General features: G+C 36.2%; 1 protein-coding gene across 1 annotated transcript in view; it reads right to left on the reverse strand.

Moving 5' to 3' along the window:
- The window catches only part of VPS50 (VPS50 subunit of EARP/GARPII complex), a gene marked incomplete at its 3' end in the record, with an annotated part of 104,804 nt that overhangs the window by 2,043 nt on the left and 83,729 nt on the right, over positions 1-19,032 (reverse strand). Inside the window, exons 20-22 of the mRNA XM_082692424.1 lie at positions 17,299-17,417; positions 15,253-15,359; positions 5,165-5,286 (exon numbers count right to left, since the gene is read on the reverse strand). Of these exons, the coding sequence (XP_082548550.1) occupies positions 5,165-5,286; positions 15,253-15,359; positions 17,299-17,417 (348 nt within the window). The remainder of the gene's footprint in view (positions 1-5,164; positions 5,287-15,252; positions 15,360-17,298; positions 17,418-19,032) is intronic.

Here is a 19,032-nt window from a genome sequence, read left to right on the forward strand (position 1 = left end):
CTCTTTTTTAAAGATTTTATTTACTGGAGAGGGAGAGGGAAGAAGGAAGAAGAAGTGAGAGAGCTAGCGAGTGCTCACATGAGCAGGAGGAATGGCAGAGGGAAAGGAAGGGAGCCTGATGTTGGGAAGGTGGGGCTCCATTCCAGGACCCTGGGATCATGACCTGAGCCAAAAGCAGACTCAACAACTGAGCCACCCCGGTGCCCAAACTACTGTAGTTTTCTTAAGAAAGCAAACACTTACTGTTTGCATGGCATAACTTTTCAATGAATTTGCTTTCAACCTAGGTGTGTTTTTGTTATATTTAAAGTGTTTCTTTTGGGTGCCTGTGTGGCTGTCATTAGGCATCTGCCTTGGGCTCAGTTCCTGATCTCAGGGTCCTGGGATTGAGCCACACATCTGGCTCCCTGCTTCTCCCTCTCCCACTCCTCCTGCTTGTGTTCCCTCTCTCACTGCCTCTCTCTCTGTCAAATAAATAAATCTTTGCCCCCCCAAATTTTTTTAAATATTTATTTTTTTATTTGTTTTAATCATTCTGACAATCTCTGCCTTCTAATTTGAGTGCTTAGTCCATTAATATTAAATCTGATTACTGGTTGGATTTAAAGCTACCATCATTACAGGTTATCTCTTTTTTGTTCCTTGGTTCCCCTTTTCTTGCCTTTTCTGATTATATGAATATTATTTTTTAGAATTCTAATATAATCTTCCTATTGGCAAAAGAGCTAAGTCTTCAATATTAATTTTCATTGTCCAAAGAATTACAATATACATTCTTGATATTTCACAATCCATTCGCTGTTAAAAATGTTCCATTTAACCTAATATATAGAAATCTTGTCATCTTATAGGTACATATCTTCTTATAGTTGTTATATGAAATACATTTACATATATTATGAACTCCAGAAAATAATGTTAAGATTTCATTTTTAAACAGCAATATAGTTTACAAAAAAACTAGAAAAAGAAAAAAATAATCTTTTTTATTTTCCCAACTAGTTTCCATTACCATGCTCTTCACTCTTTCCTGAAGACCAAGTTTTCTGGTATCACTTTCCTTCAGCCTAAAAAAAATTCCTTCAGCATTTAAGTATTATATGTCTGTTGGTGACAAGTTCTCTTTAGTTTTTTTTTTTTCTTTTTATCGAAAAGTGTCTTAATTTCACCTTCATTCTTCTTCTTTTTTTTTTTTTTTTAAAGATTTTATACATTTATTTGAGAGAGAGAGATCATGTGAGGGAGTACAAGCACCTCCCCAGCTCAGCAGGGAGCCTAACATGGGGCTCCATCCCAGGATCCTGGGATTATGACTCAAGCCAAGGGCAGATGATTAACTGACTGAGCCACCCAGGGGCCTCTCACCTTCATTCTTATTTTTTTTTTTTTTAAAGAATTTTTATTTATTCATTTGACAGACAGAGATCACAAGTAGGAAAGGCAGGCAGAGAGAGGAAGGGAAGCAGGCTCCCCACTGAGGAGAGAGCCCGACACGGGGCTCGATCCCAGGACCCCGAGATCATGACCTGAGCCGAAGGCAGCGGCTTAACCCACTGAGCCACCCAGGTGCCCCTCACCTTCATTCTTGAATGGTGTTTTGCTAAATACAAATTCTGGATTAACACTGTTTTCTTCTCTTTTAGTACCTTAAAGTTATTAACTCTCTCCTAGCCTCTACAGTTTTCCAAGAGGAGTCAGCTGAATCAGATCATTGGTCCTATATAGTCCTTGTAGTCTTCCAGGCACAGTTTCACCATGAGGTATCATGCTGTTATGTTCCTTTGTGCTTACTCTGCTTGCTACTCATTTACTATCCTGTATCTGCAAATTTTTGACCAGTGTTTTTTCAAGTATTTTTTTTTCTACCTTATTCTCTTTCTTCTCCATCTGGTATTCCAAATATATGTATATTTGATCATTTGCTATAACTTAACATGGTCCTAAGGCTTCGATCATTTTGTTTTCCAATCTTTTTTCTCTATGTTCTTCATTTTGAATAATTTGTATTAGTCGGTCTTCAAGTTCACATATTCTTTCCTCTGCCATGTCTATTTGATTGTAAAGTACATTCAGTAAATTTTTTTAAATTGCTGAAATTCTATTTTGCAGTTCTAGGATTCCCCTTTGGTGTTTTTTTTTTGTTTGTTTGTTTGTTTTTATGAAAGTGCTTTCAAGCAGAGAAAATAGCACTTTCAAACTATTTTTTTTTAAAGATTTTATTTATTTATTTGACAGACAGAGATCACAAGTAGGCAGAGAGAGGGGAGGGAAGCAGGCTCCCCACTGAGCAGAGAGCCCAATGCAGGGCTCAATCCCAGGACCCTAGGATCATGACTGGAGCTGAAGGCAGAGGCCTTAACCCACTGAGCCACCCAGGTGTCCCCACTTAGGATTTTTAATTAATGTTTCTATTAGATCTTCCTATTTTTCTACTGAGATGTTCATACATTTACAACTTCTTCTGTCTTACTTTATTTGAGATGGTTCTGATAGTCAATTTAAAATTCTTATCCCTTAGTTCCAACATCTTGGAGTCAAACTAAATTGATTTTCTTTTTACTTAAGGATGTACTCCACTTTTTTTGGACTTATGTATGTTGGGTAAAGTTAGACTGCATTACCAATTTAATTCTGGAGATCTGGGATTTTGTTTTTTCTCCACTGAGCACTGTTTCCTTTGTTTTCACTATGTAATTTTCTTGGCTGGGCTTGCACAACAAACTGTCTCTTATGCAACAGCTTCATTCTCTGTTCAGATGTTTTTTTCTTTGGCTCCAGTCAATCTGTTTCATATAAAGAGGTTATGAGTTAATCAAATACAGGGGTAAAAGATTTTGGGGAACTCCTCTCTGCCTCTTTTTCTTCTGCACTTCCCCCCCCTACTCTTTTCAGTGTTCCCAGTTTCCTGGGATGGAGCCCCACATTGGGCTCCATGCTCAGCAGGGCGTCTGCTGAGATTCTCGCTCTCTCTCTCTCCCTGTGTCCCAGCTTCCACTTGAGCTCTCTCTCTAAAATAAATAAATCTTTTAAAAAAACTAAGCAAAGCAAAATATAGAAATAGAATTCTATATTCTATATAGAATATAGAAAAATGGAGTGGTTCTTTTTATAAATTTGTAAAACCCCTTTTTATAGAGAGTCAGTCTTTGTTGTGCTTTAAATAGTGTTTCCTTCAGTTCTGCAGAATCAAAAATAGGGTCTGAATTATAAATTGTTCTAAGATGCACATATTTCCAATATTCACATGGTAGATAAAAGGTAGTTTACTAAGCATACTCTAACAACAGGAAAAATCTTTCTTAAAAATACAAGAGGTAGAGTGAGTGCTCTATTTATTCATATATCCTCGCTCATAGGCACCTTTTATCAGTTCATATAATACAAAATGTTTCTAACATGATGTATGTGTAGAAACCCAGGTTAAGGACAGAAATATCTTATAACTGGCAACTAATTATTTCAATACAGTGAAATAGCTGTTACTAAGTCTTATAAGACTGAAAATGCTTTTAATACAAAACATGAGGTTAATGTGTCCTTTAAAACATGACATATTTTGTTTTCAATAAAATACGTAGCCTTTTTTACAATAAGCACCTAAGTATACTTTGCTAACTTTCTCAGGTCCTAGTGAACTCCACTGTAGACAAATCTGTGCCAGTATACAATCAGCTAGAAAGTCATGTCCAAAAGAATTAGTTCCCAAAAGCTTCCAAAGGGCCCTATTTTAATACATCTTATCAACAATGTGGTCCATAAGTGTAGTACCCAATATGATGATCAGCAGCCACATGTGTCCATTTATATCTAGAGATAAATTAGCTAAAATTAAATACAATTAAAAAGTCTGTCACACTAATCACATTGCAAGTGCTTAAAAGTCACATGTGGCCAGCGGCTACCCTAATAGCAGAAATTTTGAGTATTTCTGTGACTGTAAAACTTCTCTTGGACAATGCTGGTATGGAGGCTCAGCTCAGGAGAGAGAGAAAGGCTCATCTGGAAGAATTAAAGATTCTGACAATTAGCTAAAATTCTAGAATGTCTTTCTTCTCTAATATTTAGTTATTGAGTTTCCAAATTCAGAGCAATGAATTAGTACCCATTTTATAGTAGCCTAAATTCTGCAGCAACACTCTTACTCTGATTTTATTAGCATTCTTTCTAAGGAATATTATAGAGAATTAAGAATAGGAAGTTGAGATCCCATTATTAAAACATCATATTTTTGGAGCACCTAGGTGGCTCAGTCAGTTAGGCGTCTGACTCTTGGTTTTGGCTCAGGTCATAAGGTTGAGCCCTATGTTGGGCTCCAGGCTTCAGCACAGAGTCTACTTGTTTCTGCCCCTCCCCATACTCACACACTCTTAAATAAATAAATAAATAAATAAAATCTATTAAAAAAATGCCTTTGATATATTACAGCAGGGATACAAAATTTATATAATAAATGTAATTACCATTAAAATTCACATTTTTAAAAAGATACAAAATATATTATGTGAAAAATCAGCATTGTGATATAGTCATAGGACCCAACAATATCGTTTTACACAGAAATCTATAAAATATCGAGGTGAGCCACATAATAATTACCAAATAGCAGATAAGTTACCTGCCTAATATTGTGTTGTTCTCTTTAGGAGTAGGAAAGATAAAATCAATAAGAGCTTCAGAAACACAAAAAGGTAGTACAGCAAGTAATTCTGTAGCACACAGAAGGTTCAGTTCAAAGGTTTTCAATTATTTTAATAAATATTTGCCATAATTTTCTGATGTAGTAGTGTCTGCTAAGGTTTATAAGCCAATATTTAAAATGTCTCATTTACTGTGCAGTAATTATACACACTGGGCCAGATTTAAACAAAGCAACCCACACATTTTTCTTTGCCAAAATATGTTAAGGTTAAAAACAGATGCTGCACTTTTTCTGCCAAAACTTTGAATAACATAAAATATGTTTATCATTTTGAAGTAAAATTAATATATAAATAAGGTAATTAGGTAGACAGGAAGGTGATAGCAATAAGTTTGTTAGATTTCTGATGGATAATTTTCAAAATAATATTATTTGTGTATTTTATATGAAGAGAATGAAAACCTTTATATTTTAAAAATAAATAAATTTTATAAGTAACAGACTTTCCCTCCAAAGGTGACTTACTGAATCATTCCGACCAAAAAAGGTATATATTGCATACAAGTAATAATCAAATAGCTGAGACATGAAATGGATAACATCAAAGGCAATTGGCTTAAGAATGTTCATCATCTGCATATATTTACCTGAAAAGAAAAAAAATCAAATTTAGAAAAAAATTAAAATCTATCAGTCTATTATTATAAAGAGACAATTTAAAAAACCACTTTACCAATACATATATTTTTAATGAACTATTACATTCCTCAGTTCCTAGCCATGTTTCAAGTAGTCAGTAATCATTAGTGGCCAGTGGCTACAATATTGGACAGCACAGATACAGAACAGGTTCATCATCTTGGAAAGAACTGCAGGATAGCACTGATCTATATACTACCTATAAAAATGTTTTTATATCATTGTATTTTACTGTTTGTCAAATATTCATGGAATCTGTGCTCCTCTATAAATGACACTGCCCAAACACATAACACAGTTCCACATTCTTGGAGATTCCATTTAAAATTTTTCTCAAAAATGTTTAGGTATAATAAAACAAAAGACAATGTACTTGAGATAAAGCATTTTCCCCATAAGCTTATATACACACAGCAAAAGTAAAAAAGCAAGAAAAAGGATACATGGAAGGCACTTCCTATTCCCCTGAATCCTAGCCCTGTGAAATCTTACATCAGAGGTCAAGGACATTTCTTTCTTTCTTTTTTTTTTTTAAAGATTTTATTTATTTACTTGACAGAGATCACAAGTAGGCAGAGAGGCAGACAGAAAGAGGGGAGGCAGACTCCCCGCTGAGCAGAGAGCCCAATGCAGAACTCTATCCCAGGACCCTGAGACCATGACCCAAGCCAAAGGCAGAGGCCTTAACCCACTGAGCCACCCTGATGCCCCAAGGACATTTCTTTATCATTATAGCATTCAAGAGCTCAGTACTCTCAAAGTGCTAAGAAAATGTCCTCCTCAGTCCCTTCTTTGGGAGATGCTAATATTACAATCTCTTTTCTCTAAACATATGATACAGTTAGGGAAATTTAAAAACCAAAATTTCTGCATTTATAAATTTGTTGATGTATTTGAAGGGTACATGGGAGATGGGCTGAATCAAATAACAATAATAACAAGTCCCTAATTGTGTTTTTCTTTTATGGGAAATAACAGGGAAAGGAGCACATCCATAAAAAAAATGCTCTTCTGCAGAAGATGTTAAAACAGGCCATTTGCCTAATTTCCAAATGAGCAAATAATTCAGGTGCTCGCTCTACTTAATGTAACTGTTATAAATTTTAAATTGGTACTACTGAAGACACCATGACTCAAGAGAAACACATTAACTGCAGGAGAAAAAAAATGACAAATTTACTCTAATGGAAATGTCTACTAGCAAAACCATTTCTTTATTATTTAAGAACTCCATACAGCTGACTTAATTTACATGAGCGATGATTCTAAATAATACTCAGATAGTCAGGAAGACACATATACATACCAAAAAGTAGAAACCATTCCAACTCAGATTCTATTCTTACTCTTATTTACAAGTCTATTGTTTCAGAATCATCTTTTATTTCACACATTTTTAAAAAATTACTAATGAAAAATATTTGAAAATTATGCTCCTAGAACATTCTGGTTCACTAGCAGATATTTTATCAATCACAAACATACAGTTTTTAAATTGCAACTATATACATATAAAATAATGTGACACTGTGGGAAAAAAACAAAAAAGAAAAAATACTGTGTTATATTATTTTAACCTGTAAAAGAAAAAAAGAGAGATAATAAGTAAAATGAGGTAGAATGCAAATATCTGCATTGATAAATATCCAGAACACAAGGCTTCTCTCCATTATTAATAATAAGATAAGCCATTGTTCATATAATTATTCTTAAAGAATATATAAATGAATTATTAACAGATAAAAGCTATTTTAAATGTTGCATTCAAAAGAAAAAGAACTAGATTAAAAACCCACTACTCTAAAAAAATTTTTAAACATATTTATATTCATTTATTCATCTAATATTCAACAAAGACTCTCTGGAGTCTTACTATGTCCTTGGCTTTTGTTAAGACACAAGGAATTAGAGTCTCTGCTCTCACACCTTAAAAGGTCGCACAAGGAAGGCAGCCATTGATAATCAGGCTGCTGGCATATTAAAAGGTGTAAGAATAGGAACTCTGTCTCTCCAGCTCATGAGGGCAGAGTAGGCCTTCGTAGGCCTGAGGACGCTTATGGTCCTCCTCAGAATTACTGAGTTAAAGCAATTTTACAGTGGATTAAGCCTGTATTTATGAAGAGAAAGGGATGAGGAAGTAAAGGTGAGCAGGCATGATCAGAAAATTAGAAATTTCAAAAAATTTCTAAACCAGAGGTTGGCAAACCTTTTTTGTAAAGGAACAGAGCACATGCTGTGGCAACTACTGAGCTCTGCTGGTCTCCGTTGCAACCACTCAACTCTGCCTCTGTAGCACAAACGCAGCCACAGACAACATACAAACAAATGATCATAGCTGTGTTCCAATAAAACTTTATTTTATAAAAACAGATAGCCTAAGCGATTTGACCTGCATGCTATGGTGTCCCAACCCCTGACTGGATGATAGAGAAGAGATGGGAGCAGACTGATGGCAAAATGCAAAGATGACCATGAAGGAGGTGAAAGCTATTCTTGTAGGATGGTTATTGCTTAGATTCAGTGGGTAGAGCAAGAGGATGCAAACAAAAAATGCAGCTGAAAAAGGATGGTTATCTGAAGCCCACATATGGGAAAAACTACCAGTCAGCATGCCCTTCTCTACCACTATCCCTCACCAACATCAGAGCACAGGTTGCCAGGCTGTTCCCACAGACAGAAACAAAAGAAAACAACAATTTTTAGGATTTCTCTCTGAAAGAAGGAAACAGGGGCACCTGGGTGCCTCAGTCTATTAAGCCTCTCTGCCTTCAGCTCAGGATTCAGCACAGGTCATGATCCCAGCCAGATTGGAGACTGAGCCCCACATAGGCTCCCCACCCATCAGGGAGTCTGCTTCTCCCTCTCCCCTTTCCCCTGCTCCTTCTCTCTCTCTCTCTCAAATAAATAAAATCTTTAAATATATATATTTAAAGATTTTATATATATAAATATAATATAAATATATATATATATAATGTATATGAAACAAACCAAACAAAAAAATGGAGCAAACTTAAAAAAATAATAAATTACAAAGATGAAGGCTTCTAGAGTAGATGTTGGCACCACAGATGAAAATCTACCTAATTCAAGAAATTTGAGGATCTGTCCCCTTAAGGTAAAGACTACTAGTAAATCCACCCAGCCCTGCCATGCTCTTTACAAAGTCCCCTCTCAGGATTCCTACTGAGAAGAAAGGGGGCAGGGAGAAGGAGAGCATAGCTCTCATTACTCAGCAGGGGACACCCAGGCAGCACCACAGCTGCCTTGGCCTTGTATTTTGGATATGAATAGGTCATCAAAAATCAGCAGGCCCAGGAGGAAAACTCAGAGAGAAAAAGCAAAAAGAAAAGCTGATCCCAGAGAAAACAACTAATTCAAGCTATACATATATAATAATTATGTAAAACAGTATAGCAGAAAAATATGGGAGGGAAAAACAGAATATGGAAGGACTCTTAAAGATTTTAAAAGTGACTTTTAAAATTAAAAATTAAAGAAAATAATTGAAAAAATGACATCTATAGAAGGTACAGCAAAAAGACACAACTATGGAAAACATTACAGAAAATATGGGAGACAGGAAGGGGCCAATCTAAACATTTGACCAACAGGAAATCAAAGAATAAAGAGGGTAGAGAAAATGGGGAGGTGGAAATCATCAAATAAATAGTAGCATTAGTCACAACTGAGGAGCACAAGAGCCTTCAGACCGAAAGGGTCATGAACTACCCAACACATTTAATGAAAAATAACTCACACCTAGACAGATCACTAGAGAATTCTGAAATATCAAGGGAATAAACACCAAAAGCTTTCAGAGAAAGAGAAAAAAAGAAAAAAGAAATTCATCTACAGTAAAATAGAATACTAGAGGTTTCAACTTTCTAAGGAAAAATAATTTTTAATCTATAATTCTATACATAGCTCGATTGCCATTCAGAGAAAGGGCAGAATACAGACATACTCAGACCAACAAGAATTCAAAACATTTACTGTTCATCACCCTTTTTTGAGAAATTACAGCTAGAAGAAAGGTAAACAGAAACAGACCAAGAAACTTCCTGCACGCTAGTGGCAGGAGGGCCCTGGGGTGGGAGAATGCTGCTTTTCATCATGACCTCTTCTCTATTATTTATTGTGTTACGGTGAGAATATTACCTTAATTAAAAAAAAGTACAGCATGGCTCTGAAGTTAGCCTGCCTGGTTCAAAAAAACGTGGCCAGTGGATTAAGATGTTGTTCATTCAGCTGCACTTCACCTTCCCTTTCTTCCCTTCTAGAGTTCCCTAGAGAGGACAGGGGAGAGGAGTGGACACAGTGTGCTTTGAGAATAGGGAGGAATACCCAGATTGACGCCAAACTGGCCAACACTCCAGGAGGGAGGGCCTCAGGCCCCTTGCAAAATGGGCTCTCAGCTTCATGGAAGAAAGAACTCAGAAGCAAGCCCTTCAGAGGAAGGGACAAAGATTAAGCATAGAAGTAAGAAAGCAACTCCTTCATAAGCAAGGTAGCAGTCTCTCCTACCTGGTGAGGAAGAGGACCCCCACTTTGCCTCTAAGGAAGGGTTTTATAAGTTTTATTTAAGTTAGCTAAAGAGAGGGGTTTACTCTTTAACTTTGGGTTCATCATTCACATTGGGCAGTTGGTTTTTCCATTATCTTAAGGTTATGGAAGCAATTTTAAGGATAGGAGCAATTTTAAGCATGTCCAGGCTGTGTGGCTCTTACTGCCTGAGGGAGTGTGTCTTGTGGTTTCCCATGAGTCTGATCTTATGATTCTTCATGACCTACTGACTTTTTGTGTTCACCAAAATGGCTTTACTTTGGTCAATTTGTCTTCCAAGCCCCCCTTCCCTCCTGCCTCAAGATAACTGAGAAAAGAACCTCCTCCTAAATGATCACTAGTGAGAAGTTCTTATTCTTGCTTCCAACCTATACTGTAACCTCTCTGAACTTCGCCTGGATATAAGAATTAACTTTCCTGATTTCCTCTCCTGGTTGTGAAGCATGAAAAGAACTTACTGGCTCTAGGATCAGACAATCTGGGTTCTACCAGTTAGAAGCTGGCATGACATTAAGCGAGTTATTTATCTCTGGGCTTTAATGATTTGGTGTATAAAAAGGGTACTGTGAAGAATTCATAAGAAAATGCACACAACGTGTTTACGAAGCCTTTAACAAGGGAGCAAGTAATCTTAGCTACTGCTGTTATTTTTAAGTAATTATAATTACGACGAATGCAATGAGGGAGAAGTATAGAGTGCTACGTAAAAGAAACCAAACCTGTTGAGGAAAAGCTTCACAAGGGAAGCACTGTTTAAACTATTATCCTAAAATCTGGACTGTGAGTCCAGAACACTCATGGGGAGAAGCCACAGAGGGAAAGCAACCAACGAACAGCACAGAGGAGAACCACAACCTAGAGGATCAGTGAGCCTGTCTTACCCAGCTCATCAGCAGGGGGCACAGAGAACCGGGATCACACCCTGAAAGGTGGCCGGGGGGAACTCAATTAGTGAGCCCCCACACCTCTGCAGAGGAGTAAATACAACAAGAGTACAGAGAAGGCACTGTAAGTGTGTGTTCCTCTGCTGTGGATCAGGACAAGAGAGGAGGAAAAGATGTTTTTCCAATAGTCAGGATGTTAAAAACTAAGGTGTGTCAGTCCAATATATCGGGCACCTACGAAAGTGAAAAGTGCTTGGTTAGATGCTCTATATGCTGCAAAGGTGACTCCAACTCCAGATGTTTTCATCTGTAGGAGCTGAGAATCTGACGGGGAAGAGCAAGAACAGAATCCAAGCTGGAAGGATGTTCATTATTCTTATCACAGTACACTAAGCGGAGACATCATTATTGGACATAAATAGCACATAAAAGTTAACTGGACATGCTATAAATGAGGCATAAAGGAAAGGAAGGAAAAGTCAGTTCAGCTCAAACAATTTATTTTTATTTATTTATTTTTCAGTTCAAACAATTTAGAAAAATGCACTCAACAATGAAGTGAGGACCAGAGTAAAAAATCAATATGTCTGTTACCTAAACCCTTAGCTTTTATTCCATTTGAGAGCTTTTATTCTATCATTTTACTCTGTTACTCTATTACTGCTTTCTGTTATTTATTTTTATTATTGTTTGTATATTCTATGTTAGCCCCCCACACATCTCTAATATCATTTTCTTGTACATTGTACTGAAGGATGACACTTCTTGGAACATTCTCTCAAAATACCATGTTGTATATACAGCTACCAGCTCAGAAAGGGTTTTAAAATTTTTTAAAAATATTACCTATAAATGACCAATAAAATGTAAGTATTTTTAGAAAAACAGATATATGGGAATGTAATCTAAATTAAACAATGATAAATTTTTTTCTTAAACACTGCATATGAAAATATCAAGTTTCTTAAAAGATAACTTTATTCTGGTTTTATGTTAAATCTGGATGCATGATGTGCTGGTGTCTTATTTTTTTTCAGCTGCTAAAGTAGTAATTTTGTCCTATGGTCTGTAGTTTTTACAAGCATGGATTCTGGCAACCTATCTTCTGCCCCTCTCCGACCTATCATATCTACTCATGTGCGAGCTGCCTCCAGGAGAGAGAACCTTGAATAGCAAGGCTATTTCAGTGATGAGACACATTCCTTAAAATTTCTCTGCTTCTGTCTGCAGGAAACTGTCAGGCTGACAGAATTTTCTCTTTACACAAGCAAGCATTCTGATTAGTTCTCTGCACTTGTGAAGGGCTCCCTGGGCCTTTCTAACAGATTTAGGTACCACCTGGGGCTGGGAAGCCCCATTAACACTTTTTTGTTTAATCTCTCCTAATTACCTGCCAAATAAATACTACTTGAAAAGGACATTTTAAATATGCCTTTAATGTTCTAAAATGTGCCTCCCAACTACTGAATAATTAGTTCCTTCATCTTCCTGGGCACCCAAAATCAATCAATCTTATTTACACAACTGTACTTCTGGCTTTGTAAGAAGAGACATTACCTTTGCCAGTTTATTATCTTCAAGCACCTCAATGCAATAACAGGGGATAGAATAGCATTAACTGGTTGGAGACCCCTTAGTGAGTGGTTCTCTCAAAGTTCTATTTTATGAATATGTACAAAGTGAAGATAAAGACCTCCGAGGGAGAGAAAGTGGTAGGCATAAAAGTCTATTGGAGGGAATAATGGAAGCACCTAATCCCATCTTTAAATGGGAAGACCTGAGAGTTAAAAGCATACTAGGCATTGTTACCTAATTGCAATTCCAATAAAAGATCTGGTGGTGGCAAAGGTTGAAATTACAATGGTGAGATTCTCTTCACTGAGTAAGGTTTTATTCAGGACTGTTCTACTTTATAGGGTTGACATACCAAAGGTGCATAATACAAGTTTTCTCAATTGCTTAAATCCACTATTAGAAAACAATGTCCATTATGTCTATGAGTAATCCTTAGGTGGAATTTGTGTTACTGACTTCTGAATTTACCACCAAGAGCACATTTCTATTGTCATTCAATCCCCTTCTTGCATAATGAGAAGAGCAGAATGCACTGTTTCTTCATTTCCTTATGTCTACCAAGAAGTGAAGATTTGCATTTGTTCTCTCCATTTAACTGAATGAAACATTATTTCCCCTCCTCAATTTTGTTTTAGTCTTATATTTGATTTGATGCTACTAAATATATGTCTTTTAGAGTAAAAGTAACATGACGACCTCTAGCTCTTTTTGAACTAGGTGAGGTAAAAATTATAAACTACCACTCCCATGGGGTTGACTATACTATTTTCCCCAATTATCTCTACCCACTCCCCTTCCCTGTAGGAATCCAATGCCCTTATCCAATGCCCTGAACTTGTAGTGCCCTCCCTGGGGCAGAAGTGTATTTCTCTCTCCAACAGTCAAGCGTGAGTTGCCAGAGAAAGTCGGGGTGCCACATCCGAGTGGAAGCCTTAAGAGTCATAACATGGTTTGGCTCTTGCTCTTTCCCCCATGACCCAAACTGGTACTATTTTTTCAGTCTGCATCTCAGAATGACACATTGAACAGAACAAAGGTGATTAGGAGCCAATATGCATCATGTCAACTTTCGTGGTGTTAGGGCAGTTTGTTACCGGAACATAACCAGGCAAAAGATGAATTCATTAAGCTACATCTCAAGTAGCGTGTTCAGAAACCAAAAACTAGGGGCACCTGGGTGGCTCAGTGGTTAAGCCGCTGCCTTCGGCTCAGGTCATGATCTCAGGGTCCTGGGATCGAGTCCCGCATTGGGCTCTCTGCTCAGCAGGGAGCCTGCTTCCTCCTCTCTCTCTCTGCCTGCCTCTCTGCCTACTTGTGATTTCTCTCTGTCAAATAAATAAATAAAATCTTTAAAAAAAAAAAAAAAAAGAAACCAAAAACTATAGTGAGTCCAAAAGGCTGAGGATGACGACCAGGATTTTGGAATATTTATCTGTGAGAACCACATAAGGAAAATGAGCACAATAACCCTGAAGAATGAACTGGGGGAGCATAAGGGAAGAAGGACAGTGTAACTACCACCCATACCTGAACAGTCACCACAGGGAAGAACAGGAAAACAAAGTACAGATTTGCTCTTTTTGCTTTTAAAGATATAACTGAGACCAACAGAATTACAGAGAAAAAGAAATTCTGGTTTATCATAAGGAGGAGATTCCTACCAACTAAATCAGTTTAATAGTAGAATGAGTAGTCTTGCAAAATAATTTGTATCCAAAGACTATGAGACATGAAACAAAGGCTAGTTGGCCACCACAACTTAGGGGCATTAGGTAAATCCTAGTTTTATAGGAATTTACACCAGATGAGCTCTCAGAACCCTTCAAGTTTGGGTTCTATAAATTCCATACAGTAACTCATGATGCTATGTTCAGTTAGCTCTCTTGGATAAAGAAGAAAAGCTAATTTCCCTGGCAATGATCAGTGAAAAAACACTTTTCAGAATCTGTCATTTTTCTGTGTGTCATGAAAATATATCCTTTTTCTTTTCCTTCAAACTCATTACTTCTTTTCCACTATTTTTCCTAAAGGAAGTCGGACTTCTAAGAAACATTTTGTCTACTTTATCCTATTCATTAATGAAATTTAGAAATTATCTTCAAGAACACAGACCATTTTATCAGAGCCAAGAGTAATCAAACCAGGCAGCAGGACATTATCATCTCCATATACACAGAATACAGAGGGTTTTTTTTTTAATAGAACACATTAAAATTCCTGACTGGTATAGATGACTTAATTAATTTGAAAAGATATCTCTATAACTTATTTGTCAAATGTACAGACTTACTTGTGAGATATAAAGGTTAAGATGGCATATAAAATGCAGAAATACTGACATTAAAAATTCCACATCGTTTTCAAACCTAAATATTTCAAATGGCATTTCTTCATGTTACTTGCCTTCTACAAAATCATCAATAAAGGTCTTATCTGTAATAAAAACAACTCTTCCTATGGTGTGAGCATTTAGCTTATAGAACTCTTGTGTCTGAAAATGCCAGAGGATCACTATTCACTCTGCCTATCTGACAGGAAGATTGTGAAGATCAATGAAACAATTAAGCACAAAATATTGTGTAAATGTAAAATGGGCACTATCGTCATCCTACATATACCTACAACTCACATAGAGAATTTTTCATTACATTTCAATTAATTGGGATTTTTAGAAAAAGTAGAAAACATTAATACTAAGCAGTTAACTGAAAAAGAAAAACTAACATTAATGATGGTATTAAATGAACAGTTAGGATGAAAAGTACTGACATAGGACACTCTTAAAACCTTCCTTGTGGAGGGCACTGGAGTGTACAATCAAAGCCCCAACAAGTAACAAAAGTAGACTAATTTAACTAATAATGTTTTTTTAAAAAGGTGGCTACTTACCAACAAGTCTTATTACATTCAATGTTGTATTTGTTAAGATGGGTGCATTCACTTTATTTAGACTATAATCTGACTTCTTCCTGCTTTTTAGAGTTTCTCTAGAAACGCTTAATATGGAAAAACAAAACAGAGTTGCAGTTAGGGTTGTCAACTAGTAAATCAGTAAGTTATTCCAATTAGGATCTATCCTTCATTCACTAATTAGTTACTGAAACTGTTACCATGTGTCAGGTGGGGTTATAGAGATGATCCTCCTGTCCTTAGAGAGCTTACAGTCCAGAGTGGAAGAGAGATTTATAAGCAAAGAAATAAAGTACTATAATGTATTTCTTTGATTCTAAGACAGTCATTATCAACCATTAAAAGAAGCTGTGTCACTTAATAAAAAACAAACAAACAAACAAACAAAAAACCCAGAGGTTCTAGGGAAACTGTATATCAAATGTACCAAGTACTCGGATTTCAGACTTATAAATACGAAAAAACACTCTCCTTAGAATCTAAATCTAATATCTAAAGTATAGGGGCACATGACAGAGTCTGATGTTGGGGAGGACACCAGGTTCAAGGAAAAAATTGAAGATATATGGTTAAGTACACAAAAAAGGGGGGGATAATATAAAATAAGGTCAGAAGTAGGAGAAGAGCATGTGCTCAGAGAAGCAGAAAGAGTTCACAAGGAGAATGAGTGGACTGAGGGAAAAGTGATAGGAAAAAAGGTAAGGAAGGGCCAGACCACTGAAGTCAATCAAACTTAAAGAGTATGATCCTAACTCTGAAAGAAAATTTAATCAGGAAAATTACATGGACAAATTTGCATGTAAGAAAAAAAAAAAAACACCTAAATTTGCATCCAAGAGGGATGAGGAGGGGCCAAAACTAGAGACGGAAAGCCAAAGTCAGGGGGCAGTGCCAATAATCTGACACAGAGATGATTTTCGCATGAATCTGGATGGTAGCAGTGAAATAGAAGAAATTTTGAAAATTCAAGAGACACTTTGAAGTTGGAATTGATACTAATTGACTGAACAAAGCTCATAGTTTAATATTATTCATAGTTCTTAGTGAGTGGTTAAGTTAGGACAGTTTAGGAGGATAACTGTCTGCATAGCCTTACCAAAAATGCAAATATATACACATATACCAGAAGATACTATCTTACATGTTCATTTCAATCGGAGGTTTTTTTTCAGCCAGAATAGACCCATAACACCCAATGAAGAAGTCCAACAAATCAGTTCTATTCTGTTCGTAATGGACCATAGATGGATTTAAATATCACACATACATGAAAATCAATGGAAACAATTATTTCCAATTCAAATATCTACAATCACATGAGTTGCTCATTTTCTGAGGAGAGTGTATCAGTCAGGGTTTTGAATTTACTAGGTACTTACTAGGGATAAAAGGTAGGGCAAAATATACTTAAATCTATCATTAAAAATTATGTGTATCTGTGGTGACTAAATGTCTGATACTTAGTCATGAAATTAACTCACTTACATTTAAGAATCAGGTCCATTTAAGAGGGAGAAGGCGACAAAACATTCTTATGTAATTATGATAGTTTTTGAAGAGGACAGTTTATGACAGAAACAAAACAACAAAGATGAAGGTACCTTAACAGAAGGCCCAAACAGTGATTGTAATTGACCTTGGAAAGATGAGTGGAGACTTTCTGTATTTACAAGACTGAGGTAGGAGGAATTCCCCCTGCAAAACAAATAACTACTCTCCTCCTTGAGGTTTTCTAACCTATGTGAAGCTGGAACTGCCTCCAAAGGTAGTATGATTGTATAAACTAGAAGTTTGTTTTTCTGCAAAAACCACTGCTCTCTAAATTAAGAGCTCTTTGATTATGCCCAATATCAAAAAACTACATTTCCAACCTTTCAGCAATCATTTTAAAACATACACATTTTTGTCACATGACATCAAAAGTTAAAGAAATGTTTAACTTGTTTTTTTCCAACCTTTAAAGGAAATCTTTATTTAAATGCGTAACATACAATATGAAATACCATACAATCTAAGAACATTTACCTTTTCACAGGTGCATCACCTGTTTGCTCATCCACATAATCTCGTTTCAGTTCCTCAGGAACGTCACTGTCACTGTCATACTCCTGATAAGCACTTTTTTCTTGTTCATCAGATTCGTACTGAAGAAAACACAGTATATTCAACAATGAGTATGAACAGCCAACTTTTCTCGTAGTCTTTCAACACAATAAGAGTATCCAATTTTTAAGAAGTAGTTTAGGGAAGAAAGCTCTTAATAACTCATCTTTAATTTTGCTATCAAGAATATTAACTTTCCATTTACTTCTTCTCCATCCAAGAAAAAAAAAGAAAATATAAACATTTTATGCTTACAAAGACTTCTCCCCCAAAAGTCAAATCTCCATAAAAAGAGAACAAACGCAAATATCATGCTATGCCTTTACGAGAGGAAAAGAGTGTACATTTGACCAAAAAAAAACCCCCAACAACAACCAAAAAAAAAAAACCTCTTCTCTTCCCCCAAGTGGTTTCAATATACTTATTTCCATTTTGCTAATTCACCATAAAGATTGAGTATATAATTCTGGCACTGTGGAAATGTTAATTCAGTGTAATAAACTCTTATAACACACATGCTAATGTCCTAATTCATTATGATGAGATTTAATTCCAAGGGAGCCTTAGAAAATCACACTGAGCACTGAGGGACTACTGAGAGCAAGGATGAAAATAGCAGATTTCCTCTTGAGAGGAAGGGTGGCTTCCTAACACTGTCACAATCTTTATGGCAACATGGCCCTGTGCCAGCATGGGGGGACAGTGGCGTCCATGCACAGGATAGAAAGCAGCAGCAGCAGCAGCATTATCACTTAATATTATAAATGAATATGATTAAATCATGGCTAACATTTCTTGAATGTTAAGTGCTAAGTGCTTTCATAAATATTCTCACTCAATCTTCAGAGCAATTCTATAACAAAGTTTTATTCCCTCATGCCAGTTGAAGAGATGAATATGAAGACAACATGAAAGGAAGTTGGTCCCCTAATTCAAAAACTATTTTTTGAGAGCTTAAAGCAATGTGACAGGTCATAGTAAGATGTGGACCCTGACTTTCAAGGACTTATGTGTAGATCACACATTAATAACTGTAAACAAGTATTCTAGACATTCTCATCCACTTGTACACATTGTGATAACATTTGATCCTTTTCCTCTCTAAACTGGGAGAATTAAAAGTCTCTTCAATATTTTTGAAATAATATATCCATCTGTAATATTCAGAAAGGGGATCCACAGACAGCAGGCTCTCCTGGCTATAACAAAAAGCTTAGTAATTCCACAGTACAAGAGAGCCTTGTTTTTGAGGATTCCGTATTTTTGCAAATTTCTGTACCTGTCAAATTTTATTTGTAACCCCAACACTAATACTTAGTGACACTTTCGCATTCAGTCATGGATATGTACAGAGTATGCAGAAACTTTTGAGTTATCCAACATGCACGTTCCTAGCTGAGTGCAAACAAGGTGACGCTCTACCCTCTTGCTTCAGCTTACTTAACAAATGTACTTTTCATAGTCTAGTGCCACATTTAAAAAAAAAAAATTGTTCTTTTTTTGATGGTGATTTCCCTGTTTAGAAAGGCTCCTAAGTGTAGGACTAAAGTTTTGCCTAGTGTTCCTAAGTGCGAGACTATAATGTGTTTTATGGCAAAAATAGATGTGTTAGATAAGCTTCATTTGGGCAGGAATTCTAGTGCTGTTGGCTGTGAG

The sequence above is a fragment of the Mustela nivalis genome (assembly GCF_964662115.1).
Source record: "Mustela nivalis genome assembly, chromosome: 12".
Classification (NCBI taxonomy): domain Eukaryota; kingdom Metazoa; phylum Chordata; class Mammalia; order Carnivora; family Mustelidae; genus Mustela; species Mustela nivalis.